Raw genomic sequence first — 17,306 nt, 5'->3', positions numbered from 1 at the left:
GGATTAATGACCAACTCGTGGGGACGACGTCTGTGTAGTGGCACTTGAATAATCGTGTCATTCCTAGCATTCTTTATTCAAATAATATTGCAGCTACCTAGTTTAGTTCATTGTGTTTATTTTGGTAGGGACTGTGTACAAAAGACATTAACCTCAATTAATGAGAAAAGATGCATTGCACCAGATATAGCTATTAGCTCATTTCCATCTGCAGTCCCTGCGCAGGTACAAAATACAATAAAGAGGTAGTAAATACAATAAAGAAATAAATACATTGGTATCGATAAGTAATTTTTAGGAAAAATACCTGTATAATGTAAAATAAAATATGAAGATATGACTTTAACACTGTTTATGTAAGAACAAGTAGTCCATTTGGTGGTTTCTGCCTTTTACATATTTTCATTCACTCTATTTGACAGAGTTGTTTGGTAACGTTGTGTGTGTTTGTGTAGGTCTCTGGTCTGAAGCCTCGTCAGAAGTATTTCTTCAGAATCCGTGCTGAGAATGCTGCTGGAGTTTCCGACTCTACTGAACAGCTGGGCCCCCTGCTGGCTGACGATACTCATGGTATTATTATTATTATTATTATTATTATTATTATTATTATTATTATTATTATTATTATTATTATTATTATTATTATTATTATTATTATTATTATTATTATTATTATTATTATTATTATTATTATTATTATTATTATTATTATTATTATTATTATTATTATATGCACATTCACACTGTTCCACATATATTGAGAGCTGCCCATTACAACCACAGTCTGACACTGTCTATTAACCAGTAGGGGTTTTGTGCCAGTACTGTTATTCACCAGTAGGGGTTTTGTGCCAGTACTGTTATTCACCAGTAGGAGTTTTGTGCCAGTACTGTTATTCACCAGTAGGAGTTTTGTACCAGTACTGTTATTAATTAACCAGTAGGAGTTTTGTACCAGTACTGTTATTAATTAACCAGTAGGAGTTTTGTACCAGTACTGTTATTCACCAGTAGGGGTTTTGTACCAGTACTGTTATTCACCAGTAGGAGTTTTGTACCAGTACTGTTATTCACCAGTGGGGGTTTTGTACCAGTACCGTTATTCACCAGTAGGAGTTTTGTACCAGTAGTATTATTCACCAGTAGGGGTTTTGTACCAGTACTGTTATTCACCAGTGGGGGTTTTGTACCAGTACCGTTATTCACCAGTAGGGGTTTTGTACCAGTACTGTTATTCACCAGTAGGAGTTTTGTACCAGTACCGTTATTCACCAGTAGGAGTTTTGTACCAGTACTGTTATTCACCAGTGGGGGTGTTGTACCAGTACCGTTATTCACCAGTAGGGGTTTTGTACCAGTACTGTTATTCACCAGTGGGGGTTTTGTACCAGTACCGTTATTCACCAGTAGGGGTTTTGTACCAGTACCGTTATTCACCAGTAGGGGTTTTGTACCAGTACTGTTATTCACCAGTGGGGGTTTTGTACCAGTACTGTTATTCACCAGTAGGAGTTTTGTACCAGTACTGTTATTCACCAGTAGGGGTTTTGTACCAGTACCGTTATTTACCAGTAAGGGTTTTGTACCAGTACCGTTATTCACCAGTAGGGGTTTTGTACCAGTACTGTTATTCACCAGTAGGGGTTTTTTACCAGTACTGTTATTCACCAGTAGGGGTTTTGTACCAGTACTGTTATTCACCAGTAGGGGTTTTGTACCAGTACCGTTATTCACCAGTAGGGGTTTTGTACCAGTACTGTTATTCACCAGTAGGGGTTTTGTACCAGTACCGTTATTCACCAGTAGGAGTTTTGTACCAGTACTGTTATTCACCAGTAGGGGTTTTGTACCAGTACTGTTATTCACCAGTAGGAGTTTTGTACCAGTACTTTTATTCACCAGTAGTGGTTTTGTACCAGTACTGTTATTCACCAGTAGGGGTTTTGTACCAGTACTGTTATTCACCAGTAGGAGTTTTGTACCAGTACTGTTATTCACCAGTGGGGGTTTTGTACCAGTACCATTATTCACCAGTAGGGGTTTTGTACCAGTACTGTTATTCACCAGTAGGGGTTTTGTACCAGTACTGTTATTCACCAGTAGGGGTTTTGTACCAGTACTGTTATTCACCAGTAGGAGTTTTGTACCAGTACTGTTATTCACCAGTGGGGGTTTTGTACCAGTACCATTATTCACCAGTAGGGGTTTTGTACCAGTACTGTTATTCACCAGTAGGAGTTTTGTACCAGTACTGTTATTCACCAGTGGGGGTTTTGTACCAGTTCTGTTATTCACCAGTAGGAGTTTTGTACCAGTACCGTTATTCACCAGTAGGAGTTTTGTACCAGTACTGTTATTCACCAGTAGGGGTTTTGTACCAGTACCATTATTCACCAGTAGGGGTTTTGTACCAGTACTGTTATTCACCAGTAGGAGTTTTGTACCAGTACCGTTATTCACCAGTGGGGGTTTTGTACCAGTACTGTTATTCACCAGTGGGGGTTTTGTACCAGTACCGTTATTCACCAGTAGGGGTTTTGTACCAGTACTGTTATTCACCAGTGGGGGTTTTGTACCAGTACCGTTATTCACCAGTGGGGGTTTTGTACCAGTACCGTTATTCACCAGTAGGAGTTTTGTACCAGTACCGTTATTCACCAGTAGGAGTTTTGTACCAGTACCGTTATTCACCAGTAGGGGTTTTGTACCAGTACTGTTATTCACCAGTGGGGGTTTTGTACCAGTACCGTTATTCACCAGTAGGAGTTTTGTACCAGTACCGTTATTCACCAGTAGGGGTTTTGTACCAGTACTGTTATTCACCAGTAGGGGTTTTGTACCAGTACTGTTATTCACCAGTAGGAGTTTTGTACCAGTACTGTTATTCACCAGTAGGAGTTTTGTACCAGTACTGTTATTCACCAGTAGGAGTTTTGTACCAGTACTGTTATTCACCAGTAGGGGTTTTGTACCAGTTCTGTTATTCACCAGTAGGGGTTTTGTACCAGTACTGTTATTCACCAGTGGGGGTTTTGTACCAGTACCGTTATTCACCAGTAGGGGTTTTGTACCAGTACCGTTATTCACCAGTAGGGGTTTTGTACCAGTACTGTTATTCACCAGTAGGGGTTTTGTACCAGTACCGTTATTCACCAGTAGGGGTTTTGTACCAGTACTGTTATTCACCAGTAGGGGTTTTGTACCAGTACTGTTATTCACCAGTAGGGGTTTTGTACCAGTACTGTTATTCACCAGTAGGGGTTTTGTACCAGTACTGTTATTCACCAGTAGGGGTTTTGTACCAGTACTGTTATTCATCAGTATGAGTTTTGTACCAGTACTGTTATTCACCAGTAGGGGTTTTGTACCAGTACTGTTATTCACCAGTAGGGGTTTTGTACCAGTACCGTTATTCACCAGTGGGGGTTTTGTACCAGTACTGTTATTCACCAGTAGGGATTTTGTACCAGTACCGTTATTCACCAGTAGGCAGAGAGTAAAGAAAGACACACTCACATGATCTCTGTGTTTCCAGCTGCTCCAACCCTGGACCTGAGTGGCTTCAAGAAGGGTCTGGAGGTGATGGTCCCCCAGCCCCTCACCATCCGCGTCCCGATCACCGGGTACCCAACCCCCACCGCCAAGTGGACCTTCGGCGACAAGGAGCTGGTGCGTAGCGACGTGCGGGTTACCATGGTGACCAAGCCATGCTACACAGAGCTGACCATCACCCCCAGTGTGCGTCCCGATAAGGGGGCGTATTCTCTGCAGCTGGAGAACGACGTGACTTCCATCTTTGGAGACATCGACGTCAACGTCATCGGTAAGGTGTCTCTCAAACATGCCTCCACTAGTCTATAGTGTAAAATCTATTTAACTTATTACTTAAAAAGATTTACCTTCTCCAGCAGTAGAAACAGAAAAACAAACCTATAACAAGGTAATGAATGTAGCACTATTATTCTAGTACTAACTCTAGTACTATAGAGTTAAATATAATCCCATCTAATGTTGATGTTATTTTCCCAGCATGCCCTAGTTCTCCTAAGGACTTCAAGGTAGCTGAGGTGAGCAGGCACCACGTCCATCTCATGTGGGAGGCCCCAGAACACGACGGAGGAAGTCCTGTCACTCACTACATGATAGAGAAGAGAGAAGTGTCTCGCAAGACTTGGGTCAAGGTACGGCTTCATGATCAACCACGTGTACAATTCTCCATATAGGTCCATTGTCTCTAGCCGCAAAGATGGCCTTTAACTTTGTAACATCTGCCTACTGAGGTGGAAAAGGTCCACAGGATGATGGGTATTAACTTGTGTGACTTGGCTCCTCCAGGCGGCCTCCAACGTGCTCGACCTGGAGCACTCTGTGACAGATGTGATGGAAGGAAAGGAGTATCTGTTCAGTGTCTCAGCCTGCAACAAGTGTGGCTCAGGAGAGCCGGCCTACATCAACGAGCCTGTCAACGTGTCGTCTCCTGCCAGTGAGTATCTTCCTAGTAAACACACTACAGACTGCAAGGGTATTCATTCATACAGCATTGATTGGTAAATATAGTAAAACTGAAAGAGGAAAACGATGCATTTAAATGAAAAAGTGAAGAGAGATTTGATTAAAGGTGAAAGTAAGGTTCTCTCCGTTGCTGTGTCATTCAGCAAAGAGTAAAGGACCACATGCCTGACCTCCAGGTAGCTAGAATCTCCCTCATTTGGTTGTTTGTGTTTCCCAGCCGTGCCTGATCCTCCTGAGGGGCTGAAGTGGAGGGATAAGAGCGCCCACTGCATCTTCATGTCCTGGGAACCTCCCAAATACGATGGCGGCGCCCCCATCCAGGGCTATGTGGTAGACAAATGCCAGCGCGGCACCGACAAGTGGGAGCCCTGTGGAGACCCTGTCCCTGAGCTGAAGTAAGACATGCCTCCATACAGTACTAACTAATCTCCATTAGACCTCCATTTCTGCCTTGCACTATATAGTATTGTATATTAGTACACCGCACAGTATTGTATATTGTATGGTAACTACGTCTATTCTGCATCGAACATTGTACATATGTCTAAACTGAACACTGTGACCTCATTTTTTTTACTTCTAATTTTACTATGTTATTTTATTTCATACTTATCTTGTCTTGCACAGTCTCTGGAGCGCAACAGTAAGAAGCATTTTGTATAAAAGTATTCTGTACTTCTGTATGACAACTATTAAAGAAACTTGAAACTTGAAACTTGAACTCAGTACAGTACTGTGACCGGGCTTTTTCAGTCATAGCACCTCAATTATGGAATCGGCTACCTTGTGAAATCACGTCTGCTGATAGTGTGGAGTCTTTTAAACAGGGTCTTAAAACCTTTTTACACAGTCAGGCTTTTAATTGATCATGTATGCAGTGTAACGTTTGTGTATGTGGTTGTTATTTTAATTAACTTTGTTTTTAAAGTATTTTACAAACTTTAAATTTATATGTGATGTAACGTGTGTGGTTATGTTATTCTGATTAACGTTTTTACTGCCTGTAAAGTACTTTGTGATTTTAATCTAGAAGAGCGCTATACAAATAAAATGTACCTTACCTTACCATTTACCTTACCTAAGTAATCTCAATAACAACTCATCTCAATACAAAACATGTGATCCCCAGGTTTCAAGTGAAGGGTCTGATTGAAGGCCAGTGGTACGCCTACCGTGTCCGAGCCTTGAACAAGCTGGGAGCCAGCAGACCCTGCAGGGACACAGACGAGATTCAGGCCGTGGACTCTAAAGGTAAACTGATCGACACTAAAGCTTAACACAATTTATTTAATTTATTTTACCTTTTTACTTTTGCACCCATCTTCCCAATTTGGTTGTTATGCCAATTCCCTTCCTGGTCGTTGCACTACCCTCTGTCGGTCTAAGGGAGGGCGTAGTCTACCACCAGTGATGCCACAGATTACTTGTAAAAGTAATCCGATTACTGATTACTCCTTTAAAAAGTAATCCAAGTTACTTTACTGATTACTTGATTATCAGAGTAACTTAGTTACTTTGAAAGTAACTAGGTTACGAAGTCGTCGTCGTTCCCCCAACAGTTTTTTTAAAACGCTTTATTGAAAGTGCATAAATTGTTTTTAACTTGTTTCTCTGCACATAACGTAAATTGTTAAACTAGTGCTTCAGCTTCTGTACCATCAAGTATGGTAAAGCAACAGTCTATGATGCTCACAGCATTAGAGCAGCCAGCCAGTGGTTTTACAAAACCAGTGTATCCATTCACATCTAACAAATGCAGGCTGAACTATTCAATTATATCAACTGTAACTATTAAATTGTTTTTATAAATGTCTCTCTATAAACATACAATCAGTCTCTCTTTAACATGTAAATTAACTGTAAATCTGGCAAATAAGAGCTTTTGCTCTGCCACCATCAAATATACATTAATCAATAGGGAAAGAAACAATCTCTCTCTTTTGCTGTTTGGCTGGCCTCCGAGTCCTCCTGTACCTAGTCGAAGCGTCGTAGTGTTGTGATTCTAGATGCTTTCAATGCAATTGGATGTGCTGTTTTTAGCGGTAGACAGTATTTACGTTTAGGTCGCTTTCACATATAGTTTTGGTGGAATCGGTGCGGTTCTGGGGGTGAAGTTGCAACATTGTTGCATTCTTCATTTGGTTCGCCTGCTTTCACACAGAGGCGGACCGAGACCTTCTGAACAATGTCACGCGGTCGAAAAGGGCGCTTGTCTATTGGACAGTGGAAATGTGTGTGTGGCTGCTGCGATCCCGTGTGTGCGCGCGCGCGCGCGTGTGTGTCTGTGTGTGTACTGCGGAGCCCTTCAGATCAGCGGAGCCGAGTTTTGACATGGCATTGATCCATTGTTCTATTGAAGCACATTACCACCATCCTCTCGCTAAACAACTTGTAGACCACAGTGTTTTTATGAGTGCCCACAAGTAGCTGTTTTAATAATATAATAAGCCGCGCGCCTCGGTAATAATAATAAGCAGCGTTTTTTCTTCCTGTAAGCGTTTTGGGGTGGAATTCTCAGACGAATGCAACGGAGCCCTGCTGTCACACGATTGGCGCATATGTCACATGACGTGCTGTGAAGACCCGCCCTACTCTGCCTCTGATTCGCAGACTGTGGATGGGGAATGTGATTGGGCCAAAGCAGAGTCACTCACAGACAGAGAGTCCAGTCACGCCGCGGGAGCGGCGGGACACATTCTTGTGTAACCCTTTCACTGCCACACCACGTCACTCCCAAATAAGAAAAACAGCTCAAAAATGTATTTTTGACTGTCGAAAACGAAATAAAATACTGCATTCCGCCTGCATTATGAATTTATGATGAGATAGTAACGAAATAGTAATGCACAGCCACTTGGACAAGTAACTGCAATCAGATTACTGGCTTTTAAAGATTAACGCGTTAGATTACTATTTTCGGGGAAAAGTAATCCGATTACAATAACGCGTTACTTAGTAACGCGTTACCGGCATCACTGTCTACCACATGCCTCCTGCAATACATGTAGAGTCGCCAGCCGCTTCTTTTCACCTGACAGCGAGGATTTTCACTGGGAGAGCGTAATGTGTGCAGAGGCACGACTGACCAGTAGGAGTCGCTGTTGCAACGACCAGTACGACCCACCCGCGAACACTGCCAATTGTGTTTGTAGGGACGTCCAGTACCAAGCTGGAAGTACCACTGCTGGGAATTGAACCTGGGTCTCTGCGGTGGTAGGCCAGTGCTTAGACCTCTACACTACCTAGACACCTCCGTGCTTAGACCTCTACACTACCCAGACACCTCAGTGCTTAGACCTCTACACTACCTAGACACCTCAGTGCTTAGACCTCTACACTACCCAGACACCTCAGTGCTTAGACCTCTACACTACCCAGACACCTCAGTGCTTAGACCTCTACACTACCCAGACACCTCAGTGCTTAGACCTCTAAACTACCCAGACACCTCAGTGCTTAGACCTCTACACTACCCAGACACCTCAGTGCTTAGACCTCTACACTACCCAGACACCTCAGTGCTTAGACCTCTAAACTACCTAGATGCCTCGCCTCAGTGCTTAGACCTATAAACTACCTAGATGCCTCAGTGCTTAGACCTCTACACTACCCAGGCGCCTCAGTGCTTAGACCTCTAAACTACCTAGACTCCCCAGTACTTAGACCTCTACACTACCCAGACGCCCCAGTGCTTAGACCTCTAAACTACCTAGACGCCCCAGTACTTAGACCTCTACACCACCCAGACGCCCCAGTGCTTAGACCTCTAGACTAGCCAGACGCCTCAGTGCTTAGACCTCTAAACTACCTAGACGCCCCAGTACTTAGACCTCTACACTACCCAGACGCCCCAGTGCTTAGACCTCTAAACTACCTAGACGCCCCAGTACTTAGACCTCTACACCACCCAGACGCCCCAGTGCTTAGACCTCTAGACTAGACTAGCCAGACGCCTCAGCCTAATACTACTCAAATAAAAAACGTCAGCCACAGATGTTCTATTTTGTTTGTCTTATACTGATGTGAATTTTCTATTGACATCTGTCTCTACTTCCCAAACAGACCCTCCAGAGATCCAGTTAGACGTGAAGCTGCTGGCCGGTCTCACCACCCGGGCCGGAAACAAGATTGAGCTTCCTGCTGACATCAAAGGAAAGCCCGACCCCAAGATAAAGTGGACCAAGGCCGACCTGGTCCTCAAAGCCGGTGATCGTGTCGCCATCGACACTCAGCCGGGCCACTCCAAGCTCACCATCGACAAAACCACCAGAGCAGACACCTCCACCTACATCATCGAGGCGGTTAATGTCTGCGGACGTGCTACTGCAACCGTTGATGTCAATATCCTTGGTAAGAAAAGAGAATAACAATGTTGTTTATATTGAATAAGATGCCATTAACTAAAACATGTTTCTTTATATCCGAAACTTACATACTAGTGGTGATATCTCTAGCATAAGTGTAGCAACTGGCGGGATATGATCAGCGGAAGCCCAAAATAGAGAGGAGCAGTAGAACTAGGATTTAAATAGATGAAAATACCTGAAAAAAGGGAAAATTACAATAATTCACCCCCCCCCCCCCCCCCCCCCCTCCTCCCCCCCTTTACAGATAAACCTGGTCCCCCTGCTGCTTTCGACATCTCTGAGATCACTACAGAGTCCTGCCGCCTGGAATGGAACCCTCCCAGAGACGACGGTGGCTCCGTCATCACCAACTACATTGTGGAGATGAGACTACTGGAAAAGACGGACTGGGTGAAGCTGTCGGCCACGGTGAAACACACCACCTTCAAGGCCATGAAGCTCAGCGCTATGAAGGACTATGTGTTCAGGATCAGCGCTGAGAACCAGTACGGCATCGGTGAACCTGCCGAACACGTGCCGATCGTCGCCAAGTATGCCTTCGGTAAGTTGCTCAGAATCTTAGTGCACTGTTTGAAACATTTATTAATGTCAATGATAATCAAGGATCGGTTCAGTTCATTATTTTCTATACAACTAATAATACTACTTTCAACATTGGGTTCAGTTTGCTTAAGCGAACCAATGTTGTCAATGTGGAAGGACGTCAGCACAGCTCAGTAAAGAACTATTAAAGTGACAAATTACAGAATAACAACAACATGAGACCAGGTTGAAAATGGTGAACTACAGAGTAACAACAACATGAGACCAGGTGGAAAGATAAGAACTATAGTAACAATAACTTGAGACCATGTTGAAACTATGTAATTCAGTTAAAACCCTCTATAGGGAGGTGTAGTGGTTACGTCATTGTTGTTTCCGGCTGGTCCACCTTGCTTGAAATTGCAATGTATTTCCAATGGACACATTTCTAAATCGTCTCGTTTAAAACAAATAAAGCATGAACATTGGCATGGTGTACCTTTCTGTGTGTATTCATCCACAATATATAGCTCAACATGAAACAATTTGCAATTAATCGTAAAATAATTACCTATCATTTTATTTCAACCAAAAATGCGTAAGCAATAATGTTAGTGATAGAAGAGAACTAATTTTGTGCAAAAATGGAAAGCTTGCCAATGTTCATGAGGCAGAATTATTACAATAGCTGATAATACATTTAGCCAATGATAAATCCCTATACGGGTGAACCGCATGGGAAACTAAAGTGACGTCAGACTACACCTCCCTATAGCTAATGATCTCATTTTGGTCTTCTCTCTCAGATCCTCCTGGTGCTCCCAGCAGAGTGACTCCCTCTGATATCACCAAAGACGCTGTGACTCTCACCTGGTTTGAGCCAGACGAGGACGGTGGCAGTCCCATCACTGGGTACTGGGTGGAGAAACTTGACCCAGAGACGGACAAGTGGATCAGATGCAACAAACTGCCCATCAAAGAGAATACCTTCAGGCAAGTAGGACCAGCCATAATGTCACAACACATTCTGGCTATAAATAAAATATTCCTGGGCATATTTCTAGTACAGTCAGGAACACTCTGATAAACAGTTGTATTTGGTGGTATAGGTTCTCAAGAAGCTCTCAGCACAAAGGCATGCGAGCACCAGATCTGGCACAAAAAATAAAGCTCTCATGGGTTCATCCAGAACAGACTGATGGTGTGATACTGTCAATATTACAAGACATTATGACTGAGCATAGAAGAGATAATATCTAGAGAGTATTCACCAGTGCAGCAGTGGTGAACAGCAGAGGGCAGCGATGCACAGATGATACAGAGGCAGAACAACTTAAATGGACTTTTAGCCACGTTGCTTACGATTGGTGCATCTCTGATCAGCCAATTTGAACGCATGACTACAGTGACCTGCTTGAACTGACGCTAAGCTTTATGTGTCTAGAATACGCTTTAGCCTAAGAAGGGGAGGATTGTAACAGTGTTGTTCTGTGGCTCCAGGGTGAAGGGCCTGACCACCAAGAAGAAGTACAAGTTCCGCGTTCTGGCGGAGAACCTGGCCGGAAATGGAAAACCCAGCGCAGAAACCGATCACATCCTCATCAAAGATCCTATTGGTATTTTACTCATTCTTTAATTAATGTCATTGCAGTTTTCTAAACAGTTGTGGTTTCCTGGTTGATGATTCAGAGATGAAAATAGTAACTATAGTTTCTCATGGTACGGTACAGTGCTAGAGACACATTTTAATGAACATTGTAGTATAAATCGGTTTGCAATATCTCAGATACTTCTTCAAAGATTGTCACACTATCCTTTATTTTCCATGCATGTTACAATGCCCCACTGAAGCCATTGTGCATCCTTCCTTGTAAGCATTCTGCTTAATTACATGTAGGACACAAAAATGGTGCAAACAAACCCGTAGACTTTGAAGTTGCATTAAGAGTAACAGCCTGGTAACCAAACCCCAACTTGTGTTCAGATCCTCCATGGGCCCCTGGGAAGCCTTTCATCAAGGAAATCGCTAAGACCTCAGCCTTGATGAGGTGGAACAGGCCGGAGCATGACGGCGGAGCCAAGATCGAGGGCTACCTCCTTGAGTTCCAGAAGACTGGATCCGACGACTGGGTCCCAGTCGCTGAGGACATTCCTCACACTGAGCACCACCTGAAGGAGCTGAAGGAGAACGAGGAGTACTGCTTCCGGGTCAAGGCTTTCAACAAGGCTGGACAGAGCGAACCCAGCGATCCCAGTGACCGTGTTGTTTGCAAGGAGGCACTTTGTAAGTATGCTCTGTATGCTGCACTTTAGCAGAATCACTGCTGAGAACAAGTTGGGTCCCCCACATGACAAGAAACATAATGTTTCACTGAGCATAGGTGGTAGGGAAGGATCAACATGTTACCTAATAACCCAAGAGATTAATTAAACGATGAACTGATTAAGATTGTTGATAACTGAAGAGACATAGTGATTTATCAGCAGTGGAATAAAGTTTTCTTCTTTCTCTTGGACAGTCGTTCCCGATGCCCCAGAGTGGTTGGAGGTTTCCAACATCTCTAAGCTTGACGCCAGCCTGAAGTGGAAGCCTCCCACCAAAGACGGAGGCTCCCCCATCACCAACTACGTGGTGGAGAAGAGGGACGTCAGGCGCAAGGCCTGGCAGACTGTGGACACCACAGTTAAAGACACAAAGTACACAATAACTCCCCTCAACGAGGGCTCACTCTATGTGTTCAGGGTGGCAGCTGAGAATGCTGTGGGAATGGGAGAATTCTGTGAACTGGAGGATGCTGTCCTGGCGAAGGACACATTCAGTAAGTTCTGAAGGAATTAATACATTATACGGTTCTGTGTTAGGGCTAGTGTCAAGAATTAGGTCAAGTAATTTCTTAGCAGTTCTCATGGAGTTCTCATGCTGGACAGAACCGTTTTCTTCCATCTAAGAACCAGTATGGTATTGATTTATAATTGTTGACCTCCCCTCTACCAGCTACTCCTGGACCCCCTTATGCCCTGATTGTGATGGATGTCTCCAAGAAATTCGTCGAGCTGAAATGGGAAGCTCCCAAGAGCAATGGTGGAAGACCCATTACCAAGTAAGTCAAGATACTAGATGAGTATGAGACGAGATGAGGAGATTACATTTTGATGAGGTAGGATGTGACAAGATGAGATGAAGTAGGATGAGATGAGATTAGACAAAATGAGATGAGATTAGGTCAAATTAGATGGGATAAAATGAGATTAGATTAAATGAGACGAGATGAGATGATATGATATGAGAGTAGATGAGGTAGGAGGAGATGAGATGAAATTAGATGAGGTAGGAGGAGATGAGATGCGATTAGTTGAGATGAGTTGAGATGAGGTAGGATTACATGAGATGCAGTAGGATAAGGTAGGATGAAATGAGATGAGGTAGGATGAAATGAGATGAGGTAGGATGAAATGAGATGAGGTAGGATGAAATGAGATACCAATGAGGTACCAATAGGTGATTTTGATTAACTTCATGACTGCAAATACATGGGCTGTCCAAAACATTTAAAAACTGATGTATATGTGTCTTCGGTGCAAAGGTAAAATTTTCCCAGATTTAAAAGTGTCTCATCTGTCTTCCAGGTACGTGATTGAAAAGAAGGAGAAGGTGGGGACCCGCTGGCTGAAGTGTTGTAAGACACCAGACAAAAAGACCCAGTTCAAGGTGACAGAAGTGGACGAGAAAAGCGAGGTCCAGTTCCAGGTTTGCGCCGAGAACGAGGCTGGAATTGGAGATCCAAGCGAACCCACCGTGATCCTCACTATCGAGGATCCTACATGTAAGAAGTCGTACTACTGTATATCAGTATATGTAAATGTGTTTTATATACATAATGAAGTCGTACTATATCAGTATATGTAAATATGTTTTTATATAAATAGTGAAGTCGTACTATATCTGTATATGTAGATAAATATGTTTTATATAAATAATGAAGTCGTACTATATCAGTACATATACATATGTTTTTATATAGATAATGAAGTTGTACTATATCAGTACATATAAATATGTTTTTATATAAATAATGAAGTTGTACTATATCAGTATATGTAAATATGTTTTAAACTTTTTATATAAATAATGAAGTCGTACTATATCAGTACATATGTTTTTATATAAATAATGAAGTCGTACTATATCAGTACATATAAATATGTTTTTATATAAATAATGAAGTTGTACTATATCAGTATATGTAAATATGTGTTTTATATAAATAATGAAGTCGTACTATATCAGTATTCAGTACATATAAATATGTTTTTATATAAATAATGAAGTCGTACTATATCAGTACATATAAATATGTTTTTATATAAATAATGAAGTCGTACTATATCAGTACATATAAATATGTTTTTATATAAATAATGAAGTCGTACTATATCAGTACATATAAATATGTTTTTATATAAATAATGAAGTCGTACTATATCAGTACATGTAAATATGTTTTTATATAAATAATGAAGTCATAAATATGTGTTTCCTCTCCTGCAGGTGTGCCCTCTCCTCCTCTGGAGCTGACCATCCCAGACGCCAGTAGAAACCACATCACCGTGCTCTGGAAGCCTCCAGCGAGGACCGGAGGAAGCCCCCTCACAGGCTACAACGTGGAGGTGGCCGAGGCGCGGACGGAGCTGAAGTGGGTGAAGGTGAACACTAGGCCCATCAAGGATCAGACCTACAGGATCGTAGAAGGCATTAAACCAGACAAGAAGTACGTGATCAGGGTTTGCGCCATTAACGCCATCGGAGTCGGGGAGCCATCCGACGTGTCCGACAAGGTCTTCACCAAGGCCCCTGACTGTGAGTAGAAACATTCACTGATTATTAGATTTGATTAGATTAAAATGTATTGTCATCGCACAGCACAAGTACAGTACAACGGAAATAAGTTGGGCATCTAACCAGAGTGCACATGTAACAGTAAAGTGCATTAACAATATACAAGGTGATTAAATGTGATATATTATAACAAGCTACTGGTAATATATGCTATACAGTGATGTACAGTGATACATGTATAAATATACTATGGCAGTAAGCTATACTGGTCTAACTAGTAAGAGTAGGTATGGGATATAGATATAATATATACAGGTATGTGAACAGGGATATATGCAGATGGTCAAGTTAATGCATTGTTTTAAAATGTTTAATGCAAACCTAATACTAAATTATTAAATACAAATGTATTAAATAAAAATCGAATTGCATACATATTTTCCACATGCTAGTTATTGAAATATACTTCTAACTAGTGTTTAATTTCAAATATGGTACCAAATATTTTTTCTTTTGTTGTCATAATTTCCTTTTACTGAAATGATGGGCTAACACGTGAACACATAACCCTGACCCTAACCCTGATGGCTGCTTCTCCATCCTCTCCCCACCCAGGCCCCCCCAACGTGGGCATACAGAACCTGGAGGTAGTGGTGGTTGAGGGAGAGAAGCTGAGCGTCGCCATCCCCTACACGGCCATCCCCACGCCTGACATGCTCTGGCAGAGGGACGGTGTGATGTGCCTGGTGGAGGTCGAGGACGATGACAGGACGGCCTTTGAACTGACGGAGGAGAACGCCCACCTGGAGGTGCTGAAGTGCACTCACAGGGACGAAGGAGCCTACATCCTCAGTCTGATGAACCCTCTGGGAGTGGCTTCTGCCATCCTCGATGTCACGGTTATCGGTAAGACGCCTGAAATACAGTTCACACTCCTTCCTTTCCTCGCTGATTCCTGGAGTGAATCACTCCCCCAGCGCACTGGCGTCTTGCTTCTTCACCTTTACAGAATGGGGAACTAGACCACAAACATTGGTCAACATAACTTTTGTTCTATTAGAACAAAAACATGGAACACTTTTTACACATGCCAGAGGGTTATACTTACCTGTGCTTTATTGCTCATACATACTGATAACAATATTATGGGTTAACACTAGCACAGCCATGGAGAAAATGCCACTAATTCCCGCCAGGAACGGGTCAGACGACCCGACAGCTTATATGAGAAATATGAGAAAAATAAACAGTGTAAACTATATTATTACCTCTGAATATTAAAATATGAGGTTTACCACAATGAAATGTAGGTTTGAGTGACAAAAAAAAATAAAAAATTATAATCATTATTTTTTTGGATGGAAGAGCCACACATTGACTTGGCCACCCCTGTGCTAGACGCTCGCAAAGTGCTATGACTTTCGTCTGTTCCAACGGCCCATATGTGGAATAACGTTCTAATTACATTTTCCTGAAGTCATTTAGAAATTTCAGAAACCGTGCCAGATAAAAGGGTACTTTTAGGAAAAGTCATTGAGTGGCAGAGCTGGAGCTCGACCGAGTGACAAGGATACATTTATTGAAAATGCCTAGGGGTCATGTGACCCCTTGTCGGCTGTGCTAGTGTTAAAGGCTAATGTTGGCTGATAATATCAGATGGGTGATATACTCTGTCTAGCTGTGACAACCTCAATGTTCTCTCTTTAACATCACCCCTCCATGTCCACCAGGTGTCCCTGACAAGTGTAAGGACATAAGCTCCAGTGACATCACCAAAAACTCCTGTCAGATCAGCTGGGAGCCCCCACAGTACGACGGCGGCAGCCCCATCACCAGCTACACCCTGGAGCGCCGTGAGAAGTCCAAGAAGACCTTCCTGCCCATCATGTCTGGGGAGAACGTACTCACCTACAACGTCAAGGACCTCTTCTTGAACTGCGAGTACTACTTCCGCATCAAGGCGTCCAACAAGATTGGAACTGGAGAGTGTATTGAACTGCGCAACGCAGTCAGATGTGAAGAGATCAAAGGTAAGTACTGGTTGTTTTGAAGTAAGATAAGATAATAACTTAATTATGCCTGTTTGGTGGCTGTTAAGTACTAGTTGATTTAAGGTGAGATAAGATAAGATATTCCTATTGATCCCCTTGGGGAAATGCAGGCATCATAGCAGCATGGGGGAGGGGGGAGGGGGGGGGGGGGGTACAGGTGCATGGTGATAGTAGAAGACATGATACAGGTCATACAATTATAGTACAGTGGGGAAGTAAAAATAAAAATAGGCAGTGTAAACAATATAACAATGTAATTAACTCTGCATATGTGCATATGAGCGAGTAGGGGGTGTAAATAAATCAAGGTGCAGATGAGGGTATGTATGCCCTCAGTTATATTTGCATTACAATAAATATAGTTACAATAGACGCTATCTAAATATATGCTATGATTAAGTAAGTATACAGTATACACAGGTGTAGTATGCACAAGGTACTTATGGCGTGATATACTTCATACATTATATGTCCGTTTAGGTAGTCCGATTAGGTGGGAGTCAGACACACTCAAGGATAGTAGTACCTAGTAGTTGAATGTCTTGCAGTGGCCCCTGCCCACTGTTGTGGAGCCTGATGGCCGCTGGTATGAAGGACTGGCCGAGGCGGTTAGTTGAGTGTCAGGGGGGTATGAGTTTGTGATTGAACGTGCTTCTCATCTTGACTAGCTCATCGTAGAGGGGGTGGGAGGGATTCTCCAGAATAGCAGCCAGCTTCCTTCTCATCCCTCTCTCTGCCACCACCTCTATTCTAACCAGCTTGACTCCCACCACAGAGCTAGCCTTCCTCACAAGCTTGTTCAGTTTGTTGGTGTCCCTTGAGTTGATGTAGCCCCCCCAGCATGCCACAGCATAGAAGAGGATGCTGGCCACTACAGACTGGTAGAACGACTGCAGCAGTCTATTGTACACGTTGAAGGACCTGAGTCTCCTCAGGAAGAACAGCCTGCTCTGTCCCTTCCTGTAGAGGGCCTCTGTGTTGTCCGACCAGTCCAGTTTATTGTTTAGGTGTACTCCA

General features: G+C 42.8%; 1 protein-coding gene across 1 annotated transcript in view; it reads left to right on the top strand.

Moving 5' to 3' along the window:
* The window catches only part of LOC311228135 (titin-like), a gene marked incomplete at its 5' end in the record, with an annotated part of 258,753 nt that overhangs the window by 113,695 nt on the left and 127,752 nt on the right, over positions 1 to 17,306 (top strand). Inside the window, 17 exon segments of the mRNA XM_084314050.1 lie at positions 456 to 570; positions 3,536 to 3,823; positions 4,030 to 4,181; positions 4,336 to 4,483; positions 4,730 to 4,907; positions 5,642 to 5,763; positions 8,575 to 8,862; positions 9,124 to 9,420; positions 10,208 to 10,394; positions 10,902 to 11,017; positions 11,386 to 11,685; positions 11,921 to 12,220; positions 12,397 to 12,502; positions 13,029 to 13,225; positions 13,951 to 14,259; positions 14,854 to 15,144; positions 15,969 to 16,268. Of these exon segments, the coding sequence (XP_084170176.1) occupies positions 456 to 570; positions 3,536 to 3,823; positions 4,030 to 4,181; positions 4,336 to 4,483; positions 4,730 to 4,907; positions 5,642 to 5,763; positions 8,575 to 8,862; positions 9,124 to 9,420; positions 10,208 to 10,394; positions 10,902 to 11,017; positions 11,386 to 11,685; positions 11,921 to 12,220; positions 12,397 to 12,502; positions 13,029 to 13,225; positions 13,951 to 14,259; positions 14,854 to 15,144; positions 15,969 to 16,268 (3,694 nt within the window).

Source organism: Notolepis coatsorum (assembly GCF_963971535.1).
Source record: "Notolepis coatsorum genome assembly, chromosome: 5".
NCBI classification, from domain to species: Eukaryota; Metazoa; Chordata; class Actinopteri; order Aulopiformes; family Paralepididae; genus Notolepis; species Notolepis coatsorum.
Note: the sequence above shows the minus strand (reverse complement) of the source record. Positions and strands in the feature narration are given on the sequence as shown.